The following is a 13575-nucleotide window of genomic DNA, read 5'->3' as shown; positions in this document are numbered from 1 at the left end:
TTCTGAAGATAACAGTCTGGTTACCCAACATTTGAAAACCAAGCAAAACAAAAAAAGCCTCCTCACAGTATCCTGGGCAAAGCCACAACAGCTGGCTTTAAGCCAAATTACTCATTTTGATTTTATTCACACTTCTATAAAAATCACCGAGATCCACATTTTGGAAAGTTTTTCTCCATCAGGTCCCTCAACTAACTCCATGTCCTCTTCTCAAAATGTTCAGAAAACACAGAGCTGTGGGGGGGATTTCAAAATAGAAATACGCAATACCACTTTACACTTGAATGATACTGGCCTCATTTTCTCAGTATTTGAATTGCTTCCTTTAACAAATGGGATTGCACAATGTCTTGTTCTTCAGCATAAAGCACCTTGCATCCCCATGAGAAATTAATTTGCTGAGGAAGATAGCAGGTGGAAATGTTGACCCTGAGTTTCTTGGGGTAGATGTTCAATCAGCATAAATTGTCCATGAGAAGCTATGGGATCAGCAGCACCTAAACGTTATTATAATATCTTTGAAGTAAAGAAAGCTCAGTCTGTTTATATCAGAGAAAGCATCTGCTTGAAGTCTCGTCTTCGTAAGCAGTCTTCTGTACAGCTGCTGCCTTTATTGTCAGACATTTCCTGTTGTCTGCTGATCCTTGACCAGGATTTAGGGAAACTGTAAGTCTCAATAATTCAAGCAAAGAAAGTTTTACTTCTTGCAGCAACTATCTATTTATCTGCAGTTTAAAGAGGGCTAATGGTCACTAACTGTGCCCTGATGTTAGCTGCTTAATGAGGATAAATGATGAGTGCTGTGTCAGCTTAGAAAACAGCAATAAAGTCCCAGTAAGCAAGCAGGCTGCCTCTTCCAACTTTTGTCACAAGATCCATTTTTATACTCTTGCCATGACCTAAATCTTTGTATTCTCCAGCCTCTCCCTCCCTTCAGTGAATGGCCTTTTGTGTTTCTGAACCCATTGCTTCCCCTTCAAGTATTTTTTTTTTCTTTTTGGCTCTCTTCTAGTAAACTAAGCAGTGTCCTCCTTTGTCATTATCTTCATTACCGCTCTGCCACATCACCACTTGCTTGCTTTAGAGATCACTTTTCAATCCTTTTCTAGCTGTGTTCTTGCCGTGCTCTGAAAATGCTCACCCACAGATGCTCTTCATGTGCTTTCTTCCTTGCCTTTACCTTGCCGAGGCTTTCACAGTTTCCCTTTTTAACAAATTTTCTGCTTGATATCCTTGCTCTTTCAGTATATATAAACAGAATATTGGTCAAGGTAAGTAGAAGGTTCTAAGAGATATGTTAGTCCACAAACAGTATTGTGGCATGCTAAATCAGGGAGATGTGGCAGGGAATTTCCTTCTCTTTGAGTCAATGACTCAAACTTCTATTGATCAATTAGAGTATTATTTACCAATAATATTAGTGGGGGAGTTTAAGAACTGCCAGATATGAGCAATAATGGGAGTGGAATGAAGACAGACAAGAAATATTTCATGCCTTTTCAAAGTTTCTCAAGGCCAATAAAAAAGCTATACCAGAGACTTTTCCCCTCTCCTGCACCTGGTCTCCTGGAAAAGGACAGAGAGACGATAGGTTCCCTGTTCTGCCGTTTGCATCACTGGTGGAGGAGACCCAGAAAAGGATAAATCCTGGCAGGCAGATAGGTGCTGTAACAGCCATACCTGTTTCAAGCACCACTGAAGAAGCACTAGGCTTCTTACACTCTTCATTTCTGCAGGGCTGATGTACTGCATGGTATCTGGTAGAATGTTTTAGAACATTTTTGAAGCACAACAGAATCCAGAGAAGAAATATGTATTAACATTTAAATATCTTCCTGACCCACCGAAAACTGTCTCATCTTTTTCGCAAGGTCTCTCTACTTTTCTCCCCTCTTCTTGCTGCTCATAGCTCAAAAACCCATGATGCTATGACTATTACTGCTGCTGAACCAGTTTTCTAAACATTGATTTTTAAATAAAGGTCTATATTATCAAGTATGACATTTCTCCCAGAGAACAAACAACGGCAGTTTGCCTTACATCATATTAGTACCAGCAACCCAAAACCACTTTGGGATGAATATTTTCCATGAGGAAAATGAAAACAGATCTTTTGCTCTTGCAAACTGCTTCAATGCATATATAATGGATAGTGCTTATCTGCATAAGCTGAGAATGTGGGCCAATAGGTCTTGCTTTGTGTTACAGTGAAAGTTAATTGTCATAATGAAATGACTTATACTAAGTCATTAGGCACTCATATTCTGTTGAACTCCTTTTACAACTCCTGTGGTGCTTTCACACCAGTTATTCCTGCCACTTGTAGTAAAAAAATGCATAGATCGTTTCATATGTCACACTTCACTGTGATTTCAGTACTTTGTGTTAGCTCTGAAACCGTTGTGTTAGTGTGGTTGTGATGTGGTTCATTAACTGCTCATGGAGGGCCAAACATATAATTTTCAGGTTGGGCCTACGCTTCCCTTTGCTTTCTAGAATTTGCCAGATGGTATGTGCTGAAGGGCTTTGAGTAGTGCCCTGGCACTGATCCCCTCAAAGTCAACTGAAAATTTTTCTACTTAGTCAGTAACAGTAGAATTGTTCTGGAATTGTGAGCATGTTTTTTGTCACAGAACAGCAATAATGTTATCATGGATTCACACAGCCTGTAAATGGTACCACGGGGGAAAGTAAGGCTGAGGTTCGTCTCTGCCAGCTGAGGATAAGTTAAGGTCACTGCATTCAGGCTTCATGTCCCAGAGGACATGAACAACCTCTGCTATCAAAACTGAATGAAGATCATCATTTGACCCAAGGGACAGTACTCATAGAATCATAGAATGGTTTAAGTTGGAAGGAACCTTAAAGATCATCCAGTTCCAACCCTCTGCCATGGGCAGGGACACCTCCCACTGGATCAGGCTTCTCAAAGTCTCATCTGACCCATCCTTGAACATCTCCAGGTATGGGGCAGCCACCACTTCTCTGGCAACTGTCAATGCCTCATCACCCTCACAGGAAAATATTTCCTCTTAAGATCTCATCTCAACCTCCCCTCTCCCTGCTTAAAACTGTTTACCCTCATCCTATGCCAGCACTCCCTGATCAAGACCCCTTCCCCAGCTTTGCTGCAGGTTCCCTGTAAGTACTGGAAGGCTGCTACAAGTTCTCCTGAGAGTCTTCTCTTCTCCAGGCTGGACATCATCTTTGTGGCCTCTGGACTCGTTCTAATGGATCCATGTCCTTCCGATGCTGAGGACTCCAAAACTAAATGCAATACTCCAGGTGAGGTCTCACAAGAGCACAGTAGAGGCACAGAATTACCTCCCTTGATACAATATCACACTTCTTCTTATGTAGCCCAGGACACAATTGGCTTTCTGGTGTGCAAGCAGACATTATCAGCTCAAGTTGAGCTTCCCATCCACAAGCACCTCCAAGTCCTTCACTTCAGGGTTATTCTTAATCCATTTTGCCCAGCCTGTATTTGTGCTTGTGACTGCCCTGACCCAGGCGCAGGATCCTGCACTTGGCCTTGTTGAATTTCATGAGATTACCACAGGCCCACTTCTCAAATTATTCGTAGTCCTTCATCTCCTTATCCACGCCTTGAGGATGGAGAGCAAAATTACCTCCTAAACTGGAACTCCAATTATACGGAGGATGACCAAAGAAAGTTTGAATAGAGCTTCACTACTTCTATAAGCAAAATATACTCAGAAAAAAAAAGGAAGATAACCAGAAAAAAACATTATTTTGATGACAATTATTTTGAACACACTTGCTGTTTTCATTATTTTCAATTAATATAGGACAGAGATTAAGAATAACATTCTAAGCAAATTTGGAAAACACTGAACTCATGCAAAATGAGATAACATTATCTCGTTAAAAAAGAAATCTAACAAAACGTTACAATCTACCAGGCACTGTGCGTTTCCTAAATCTCATTTATAAGACTTTCAAAGAGTTTTCTCAGAATTTGTTTAATCCATAGGAATAGACAGCGCTGGCACAACTACCAGGGATGAAAGTCACAGGTTGATCCTGGCAAGTACCTGACTTTACCCTGTGAAAGTCTATGGGGATGGAGATCAAAGACTCCTCCCTGTCCAGAAGGAGACTGGTGAAGGAGTACGATGCTCTGACACGGTACATGGTTGTCAGTGGTCTGGTGGAAAAGATATCAGAAGCAAAAAAGCATGAAAACATCACAGAGGGAGCCCCTCTTCCAACCAGCCCCCAAATGACAGAAAGCCAACATTCTCAACTCTTGTTGTCCCAGTGACTGCTCCCCTAGACTTGGTCAATCGTGCCTACAAGGTGGCATCACAAAAATACAATAGAGCTCAGTGACAGTGGGAGCTCATAGAAAAGAGCTGACAGGAGGGGAGATCGGTCCTGAGATACTACAGCAGCAAGCTCGAAACTTGGCAGTTCTCAGACACTTCCATGGAAGTCTTACTGCAGGCCTTTTAAGAAAATGTGGTTAGGTTTGGAGACCGGTGGCTTATACATCACAGAGCCCAACAAAAACAGTGAGTAAAGATGTTAGTGCTTTTGCAAGCTGTTGTCAAAAGCTGGGGCTATGCATAGGTTAAAGAGAGAAAGAGGAGAAAGAATAACATCTCATTATATTTAAGATCTTTTGGAGCAGGTCTCCTGCAGCAACATAAGGCAATAGTTGTAAAAACAGTAGTCAGAGGGGTCATCTTTGTGGTTGTATGAGTCAGTCCCACCAAGCCAACCCATCTACAAAGCTTTAGAAGGGAAGAATCTCAGCAGACGCCAAGTTATCTGTCTTGCCTGAGAGTCACTGCCTTGTCCAGGAAACAAGATTTAATTTCCACAGGCAGGTAGCTAAGCCATGGGGGAAGGGGGTGGATCCTCTTTGAGAAGGAGAAAATAGATGGAATCTGGTGTCGCTGCAGAGGGACTTGTGGATGTTGAGGCTGGCTGTGTAATGGCAGCTGACCACACTCAGCAGTAACTTGGAAATAAGGCTTAAAACCGTACTACAAACAATTCCCAGTCCCACAGTCACAGCATGAGATTTCACATAATGGAAAATATCCCCTGGCCTACAGCCCTTCGTCTCTGATACACAGCAAGGAGAGGGTTGGCTGGCGTCATCCACAACCCGGCCCCTGGGACTCCATTTTCTGCAGGGATAGAGAAGAAAGATGCTTCATCGTCTTTTGGATTAGAAATCCCACCTGGGTGGGAAGTACTGCTGTACTGGTACCTGGGGAGATGATTTGGGTGGGAGATATTTCTGTTCTTTTGGTGATACACACAGCCTCAAAGTGTGAATCCCCCGTTTTGTTCTTGGGGCCCATGGCACAGTCCATTTTTAACTTTCAAGGATATTCTGGGAAAATAAGAAAAAAAATAAAAAGAAAAGAAAAAAAGAACAGAACCAAAGCATGTTTTTCTCCATTACCATAAAGAGGGCTTGCGAATGCATGGTATTAGTATCCCAAAAGCTATTAAACTCCTTAGTGATGGGAAACAGATGGAAAATAAGACAAAAGAATTCACAACTCATGTTAGACTGAATTGAATTCCTTTAATTTCACACAATGAATAACATATGAATAGGATTAACTTTTTTTTTCTTTTTTTTTTCTTTTTTTTTAGTTAAGTGCTCTATACTGTGCTAACCTGATTTGGTAGCGAAAAGACTGAGCTTTGTTTTAGAAAAAAATGTTTAAAAACCAACATCTAAGATCATGAAGGAGCATGACATTAAAGCATGCCAGATGTATCTAAGCCTCAAAGAACATCAAGTCCATATCCATTTTTAAATGTACAAAAATGCTTCATGAATAAAAACTGTTACAAAAAGAACATTTCAAACAATGTACAAGTTTTTTTTCTTGCCTCTATATTCAATAAAATACAAATACATTTTTTTGCTCTAAAATATGTTTACATACAATCAAAGTAGAACATGCAAATTACACTTTAAAAAAGGCTTTTAAAAACCACTTATGAATAGAAACTAAAAATTAGCCAGCACGACTTATAGAACAATCTTGTGCCCCATTCGTTTGATTTTTTTAATTTTTTTGAAATACAGTATATACATATTTAACACTTCATGTGCATTTATTATTTAAGAAATAGCTTAAAAAAATAAAGAAAAAGAAAAGTAAAACAAATCAACATGGGATCGAACTGCTTCCCCATGTTGTCCAATTGGCAGCTCTTTTCATGTTTCTACAGTTTTTTTCTTTTTCTTTTTTTTATGCGTAGTGTTTTATACAACCAAGGCAGGCATCTTAAGGAGATCTCGAATATGTGTCCTGTGTTGAAATGTGCTTCTGAATATCTCAGAACTGCTGCACCCCAGTTTTTGGATGATATGGAAAGAAGAGGCATTGCAAGGGCATGATGTATGTTTTCTCAATTCGGCAAACCATCTGTTTACTCTTTTTTTTTTTGTTCTTTCCTGTCTTATTTTCATTCTTCTTTTTACTCTTCAGGATACTACATCTATGTGCTTAAGTGCAGTCCTGAATTAGGGCCTGCGAAAATAAGACTCGGGGAAATCCTTTTGTATGGAACAGTGACTCCTGTTTATTTATCATATTGCTGTAGCACTCAGAAGCCTCAATGACAAACCAGTACCTCATTGTACCAGATACTACCAAATAAATGCAACAACACAAATGGAATATTCTACACGAATGGTCCAAAGCATTGCCGTCGAGTGAAGAGTCATGGGCTGTGCTGTAGGATGCCCTTGTAGCTGATGACTATTATCACTTATTTTCTTTTTCTCATTTTCTTGTTTGGTTTTTCTTTTTTTTTTGACAGTTACCCAAAAAACATTCAAGGTGCTTCACAGAAAATTTAATATTGAAGGGCTTAAGAAACTAGCAGTATGAAGCTCTTAGAGACACAAGTTCTTTTGTTTTTTTTATTCTCCCTCTCACCCCACACACTTGTCCCCATCCCCGGTTTTATTCCGGATTGAGGAGTACAAGACCCATGGAAAGGATGCAAACCTTTGGCCTCATTTCACATGGCTCAGAGCCATGTGATTTTGTTTCACATTTTTATTGACGCACTAAGATGTGTGTTAATCTGTGACACAGTAGAGGTGTTTGAAAGGTCTTTTTGGTCTTAACAAGTAAAAGGGCTTTCACCCCAGTTTTATACAGTTCTTGATAATGTGTGGAGAGAATTTAGAGAGTTCCTTAGTAAATCTTCCTAGTGGTAGGGGGAAAATAATATCAAAAAGCTCATTACCAGAATATTGTTGGGTAATAAACTGCAGGAGTGGGATTTTAGCCTTAAGCCCTAAAACTAAATCCTTTATGATCTGCATGTAGTACATCGCCTTATAATATTATTCTGTCAGCAACTTGCTTATCATATTTATAGAGCATGCAACATGCAGATCACAAGTTCTGAGTGCCGTCTAACAGTACTGTCAGTCTGCCTTTGTAGAAATCAACAAGCTAATCCCGCTGCCAGCCAGGACTGCCTGCTCTGGGCTGTTGTTCGGACAAACAACCGAGGCTGTACCACAGTACAACACTCTACAAGCACCTTCTTGCCATGAAAAACAAACCTTGGGCATCTGGAGTAGGGCCCATCCTACACTAACCGCTTGCGTTTACCAAGTCTTGAGTACTTCCCTTGCTTTTTCTAGGATGAAAAGGGCCTCTGAGGTTTTTTTCCTGCCTTCTGTGAAATGCTCAGTGAAGGGAATACAGGGTTGTGTCTTTTGAGTGGGTGCTCTCCTTAAGCACTGTGCCTCTAGCAGCATTCTGAGTAATACTTTTTGGAAGAACAGGAGCATTTTTTTTTTTTTCTCCAGAAGTGAGGATCGTGGGAGGCAGCAGCCATTCAGCGATATAGGGGGGGCCTGCATCCCAGCGTATCCAGAAAGGAACAGCCCAAATCCAGCCCTTATTGGCACTCTGCAAGGTCTGACATGTCTTGAAGCCGCAATGGGCATTCAATGACAGAATTTGGTCCTTTCAGGCCTGTGCTCCAGTTGCTACACATTGAAATGTCCTTCAATGCTAGGAGATCACTGAAGATAAAACTAAGGACAAGGTTTGTGCCTGGCTTAGTTTCATCTTATAGGCTACGTGGAATACCAAACATAGTTTTTCTTGCATTTTGAGCAAGACTATCACATACTTTCAGGCCCAAAGGAAAGATGGAAAAAACAGGATTTCTGAATCAACCAAACCTCAGTCCAATGCCTATTCAAGAATAAGGGAGGAGCGCAAGGTGGCTTAAGTGCTTTTTCTTTTTTTTGCAGGCCTACAATTTCAGTCAATAACACTGTGCTAATTCAAGAGAACTGAAAAGCGAATTTTGTTGTAACAGAATGAGCAACCAGCCAGTTTATTTCTAAGCTGCATTAATTGGAAAACAAAACAATAAAACAAAAAGCGTAAATGAGTATGATGAAAGATACAAAACAAATAGGAAACAAAATTCTGTGATCCCTCTTATCAGTTTTAAGGAGATAGGATCTGAAATTTGTTTCAGCTTTAAACATAAAAAAGAAATATCCCCTGTTCCAGTCTCCCAGCCCCAATCCAAACCCCAAATGCATTCACTTTTAATAAGCTAAGGTGCTATCACAGAAGAAAAATCAGTCTTTAAAAATAATGAGCTGCATGTTTACAGTGTCCCTTTAACACTATAGTCTTGGTATGGTTTTTGTAAATAAATAATAGAATAGAAACACGACATTTTTTTTTGTGGGGACTTTTTTTTTGTTGGGTTTGTTGGATTTTTGGTGTTCTTTTTTTTTTTTTTTTAGTGTCATGCTATTTGAAGTTTCCTTGGCAATAAGCCAGTTCAAAGATTTCTCAAAAAAGGGAATAGCGGTTGGCTTGAATCATTAATTCCAAACCTCATTTCCTTGCTGGAATTTTCCCTCCCCCCTCCCGTTTTAATATCCATCTTGCCATGCCAGGTGTTGACTGTACTGAAATACTTTAAAAATAAATGAAATAAATTTGGAAGTACCTATTCGGATTTCAGCAACTAATTTTTTTTTTTTTTTTTTTTTTTTTTTTGTTAAAAGCATTGCTACTGCAATGGAACAGCTTCATGTTCAGTCTTTGTTTTAGTTAAACATTTTAATTGGTCTGTGGAAATGGAGCTTGGGTATTTAACCCAAGTTAAATCAATGGCTAACGTACAACTCGAATGAGAAATGTACAATTTGAACTGACCATTTAAAGAGACGATTTGTCACACACAGTTTGCATTCATGCAGACTGAGAGCTTTATAATTACATTATGTACAAAAAAAAGAAATTTTTTTTTAGTTTATTAAGGCAACCACAACTTGGAGAACATGTCCAAAGTGGCATTAATACAATTGCAGTGGTGATACCCTTTGAACATGTTTATTTTTATTTTCAGATAAGAACACTTATTCCTTTTCTTTTTTAAGAAATAATTGCCAAGAAAGAACCTATTTTCCATAGGGTTTTGTTATCTATTTTTTAAAAACAATCTACTTTGTCTGTTTTCTTTAAAAGAACATATCAAGGCATTGCTACCCAATGCAAATTATTCGGATCCTGGGTTTCCCATCAATTTTACTGGGAACTGCAAGTGGTAAGAACTGGTAGGTTTGGGCCTTTTCTTTTTACTTTATTTTTTCGGCATTACATTTTTTCTTTTATCTTTTTTGTATTCTTTTTTTTTGGTTATTTTGTCCATCTTTACTATAACTGTATTCCCCAGAAGTGCCTTGCTGTTCTCTACTCATATGTACCAAGCATCTAAACAACTTGGTTGACGGATGACCCCTTTTTCACATGCCATTGAAAATGCCAAGCTGCTTCATTGAAACGTGCTATCGTAACCGTGTACAACTTATTTAAATGTTGTGATATTCCGTTGTTCCTTGGGATAGCGTTCAGAATGAGTGTGCACATGGCTCTACTTTTCTATTGCCTATATTGCAGTTAGTTGTAACTAGGCATGTAAATGAGAAAGAAATATATAGTTCTAGTAGGAGTCAGGCATTTTGGGTTATGCTGCCCCAAAGCCTGATAGGTATATAAAACTGAAAAAAAAAAAAAAATAAAAATCAAACAGATTATAACCAAGATCACAGTTGAGAAAATTACACTATTTTTTTGTTATTTTTTTCTTTTGTTTCTTTTTTTTTTTCTTTTTAACAGTGATTTCTACTATGGTATGGTTACACTTAGTTTCACCTGGCCTGCCAAACAGAATCAGAGTTGAGCATGCAGCCCTGAAGGACAAAGCTCAGCTCTCTGTGAGGATGATCTCCCGAATCCGGGTATGGTATGAGAACAGCAATGCTGAGATGCTGATTAGTTTTGGAAACACTGCAAAGTAGATGCTATCCCCAACATTGTCACACCCCCCTCCCCCCTTATCCCCATAATTCCAGCACCCTTTCCCCCTCTTTCCAGGGGGTCTGGGGCCAAAGTGATGAAGAGGAAGATGTGAAACCCGTCTGGCACAGTTCTCCGTGGCAAGCTTCAGCTGCCGAAGAGACAAGTAAGTCTGTTACTGCCGCAGGGGCGAAGTAGACTGCGTGCCTCCAGTCTCTTAGTCCCGGCATGCCCCGCTACTGGCACTTGACATCCAACAGTGTGTGCCAGCCTTAGGGAAGGCCATCGCTTTCACTTCCTCTTCCTTTCCGGTGCCGCTTCACTTTCACATCCTCCTCTTCCTCTTGCAGAGACTTGCTTTTCCTTTTTCCAACCCGGGGCATCCGGGGTGGAGGAAGAGGAGGTGGAGGAGGAGGAGGAGGAGGAAGAGGAGGTGGTGGAGGTGGCGTCTCTCGAGCCATGTGTATGACAGCCTCAATGGTGGCCATGATTGTATCTTGACTGGCTGCTTGCTCCAATATCAAAGGGTTGAGTGTCGGTCTCTGACCTCTTTTACTCGGAAGGTCAATGCATTTTTCCAGAACGGGCATTTGGTCTCTGGAGTCTTCATCGAAGGAGAGTGGTTGCTTTCGAGGACGCCCCCTCCGCTTCTTGACAAAGTTATTGCCTGTCTTTGATTGTCTCTGCAGCCGCTTGGCTTTCAGGATCTTGTTCACATGATCCAGGTTCTTCTTTGTGGACAGGATCTTGGTGTAGTTGCACATCTTTCGCACCTCGCACTGGATTGCTTCAATTTCTCGGCGCTTGAACCTTTTTTTCAATGGTGGGCCGGCTGTTGGGAGACAAGGACAGAAACAGCAATGGGTTAAACAACCATGAATGGAAAACCTCCTTTGCCTGATTTCAGTGTTACAAAGTCTGGATGCTTTCAAGCCCAGTAAGCTGAATATGACTGCTGAAAAAGCAAAGGAAGTAAGAAAGGACTCTGCATTGGAAAGCAGCTAAAAGAAAGTTAGAAGTTTATTTATTACAATCCCAGAGGAATTGCTGTTACTTCCTTTCTGCTGTCCTAGACTAAAACATAACTTTGACTATTAAGGAGTCCTCAGAGACTTTGCTAGAGCTCTCCCATCTTTGAAAGAAAAAAAGCTTTTCCACAGCACTGTTTTACTGTGAATTTTCTTCATTCTCATTTCTTCATCTCTAGTGGGAGGGAAAGTAGGGCTGCTTAGGACAGCCATCATGTTCATCTACTATAACTATTAAATTTTCTATGCCTCAAACACGTACTCCTGATGTCTTCATCCTGGCCTTTAATACTTGCCAAGAATGCTAGTTAGAATGAAAAGTATTTGTCGCTAAAACTAGTGGGCGCAGAAAAGACGTGCGCGTGTCTTCACCTGTGTCAATTTCACTAACCCTGCCTGGGTTTCATTACTATCATCTCCACAGATATTGGGTGAAGCTACTGAATCATATAATTGAGTTTAATGATCCCCAAAGTAAGCTTACTCCAGGTTCAGATCACTTACTTTAGATCTGAATGAAGTCCAAAGTAGTGAAGTCTCTTGCCAACACCTCATTATGAGTCACTATCAGAGCTGGAAAAAAGTACCCAGCCTTTAGTGGCTTCTGGTCCTCTGCTTAGGACATGAGACCTTGCTCGTTTTTTTTTTTTTAAATTGTCTCATTGTTCATTACTAAATGTGGCAATTGTTCAGAGTTCAGGATTTGCACATGGATTATAAATAACTACCCCTTTATGAGAGAAACAAAATACATTAATTCTGCTATTGGAATAACTGGTGTTCCTTTTCACTCTTAACATATCTGTTCTGCACTGCTCGAAAAAGAAATGATGGAGTTCAGAATATCATTTCAGTAAAGAATAAAACATCCCACTAAATTAACCTCAGCCCACATGTACTTGCAAACTTAATTTACACCTGACTGTCAAGCAGTCATTTGGGTTTTAAATCCTTGAAGTTTCCAGAGCAGCCAAGATTTCGAGAAAGGTTCATTTGGGGGTTATCGCTCCTTTCATGGCTAACAGGCTAATCTCCTAGCAGTAGTTTAAATGAAGTTGCTATTGCAGCGTTTTCTGTAGATAACCAGGAGCTGTCAAGTGGTAGAATCTCCTCTTGCTTTTTATGGACTATGACAGATTCAACATACAAACCTCACTCACTGTCCTCCTCTCTTAGAGAACATAAATTATTGGCTCTTATACCACCATGTTGCTTGGATTCAGCTAAGAACTTGCGTAAACAAACCCCAAGTTACAATGCAAGAAGTAGGAGTGAGTCATAAACAAAACACAGACATATGCTTTCTTATAAATAAAGACCTGGATGGCCAACTTCCCAAAGTCTGGTTTTCATTAATTACAAAACAAAATACATTTTCCATATGTAACCCACTCCTTACACTAAAGAGAAAAATAAAATCTATTTGCAGTTTGTGATTCACAGAGGACAAATGGAAAGAGAAATGTGGTCATTTTGGTACCAAGGAAACAGAAGAAGGAAATTAAATATTCAAATTGCACTGGGAAGATAATTCATTGGACAACATTCCTCTTAAGTAAGTCACCCCTAAAACGTATGGATGCAAGACCCCTAAAGGCAAGTAGCAGTGAACTATTTCTTAGTTATCTGATCCAAAAAAGGTTAGATCCCTGTCACACAAAGTGATTACTCTCATCTCGTCTCACTGGGTATCGACATATATAGTGCCATTTTATCCAACCCTAAGCATTCGACTCCCTTACGTCCTTCCCAGATCCTGAGAGCTGCTTCAGGTTGAAAGATTTAAGAAGTCAAATCTTTTGCACACTCTTTGTATTCACTGTCCACCTCTCGCCTTTTCTTGTTGATGTGGCAGCACATTTTCAAGACTCATTTTTAAACATTCCTATATTGAAGTTGCAAATTTTTTTTTAGAAAATAACGCTGAAATATTTCAGTTTATGACAGAAATCTAGGAGATGGGAATTTTAGCAAAAATACAGGAAGAAAAATCCAAGGATCATGGTGAAATCAGGAGATTTGACATTACATCAAATTTGATTTGACATCTCAAATTTCATTGAAAAAAAAGAAGTAAGTCAAAGGACAGGAAATTAACTTGAAATAAAGAATTAGCACAGTATCTGCAAAGATTTTATATTTTTACTGCGATCTATCAGCTGTCACTTTTTTCTGCAGCTCAGTATTACCAC

At 39.7% G+C, this 13575-nt stretch overlaps 1 protein-coding gene across 3 annotated transcripts in view; it reads right to left on the bottom strand.

The window, feature by feature from the left end:
* Positions 1-5560: 5560 nt before the first annotated feature.
* The window catches only part of SETBP1 (SET binding protein 1), a 264554-nt gene continuing 256539 nt past the window's right edge, over positions 5561-13575 (bottom strand). For all 3 annotated transcript variants that reach the window (XM_054054281.1, XM_054054282.1, XM_054054283.1), the window contains one exon: positions 5561-11187. In XM_054054281.1, the coding sequence (XP_053910256.1) occupies positions 10628-11187 (560 nt within the window). In that variant the 3' untranslated portion in view covers positions 5561-10627. The remainder of the gene's footprint in view (positions 11188-13575) is intronic.

Source organism: Cuculus canorus, chromosome Z, assembly GCF_017976375.1.
Source record: "Cuculus canorus isolate bCucCan1 chromosome Z, bCucCan1.pri, whole genome shotgun sequence".
NCBI lineage: Eukaryota > Metazoa > Chordata > Aves > Cuculiformes > Cuculidae > Cuculus > Cuculus canorus.
This window is presented reverse-complemented; position numbering and strand designations above follow the sequence as displayed.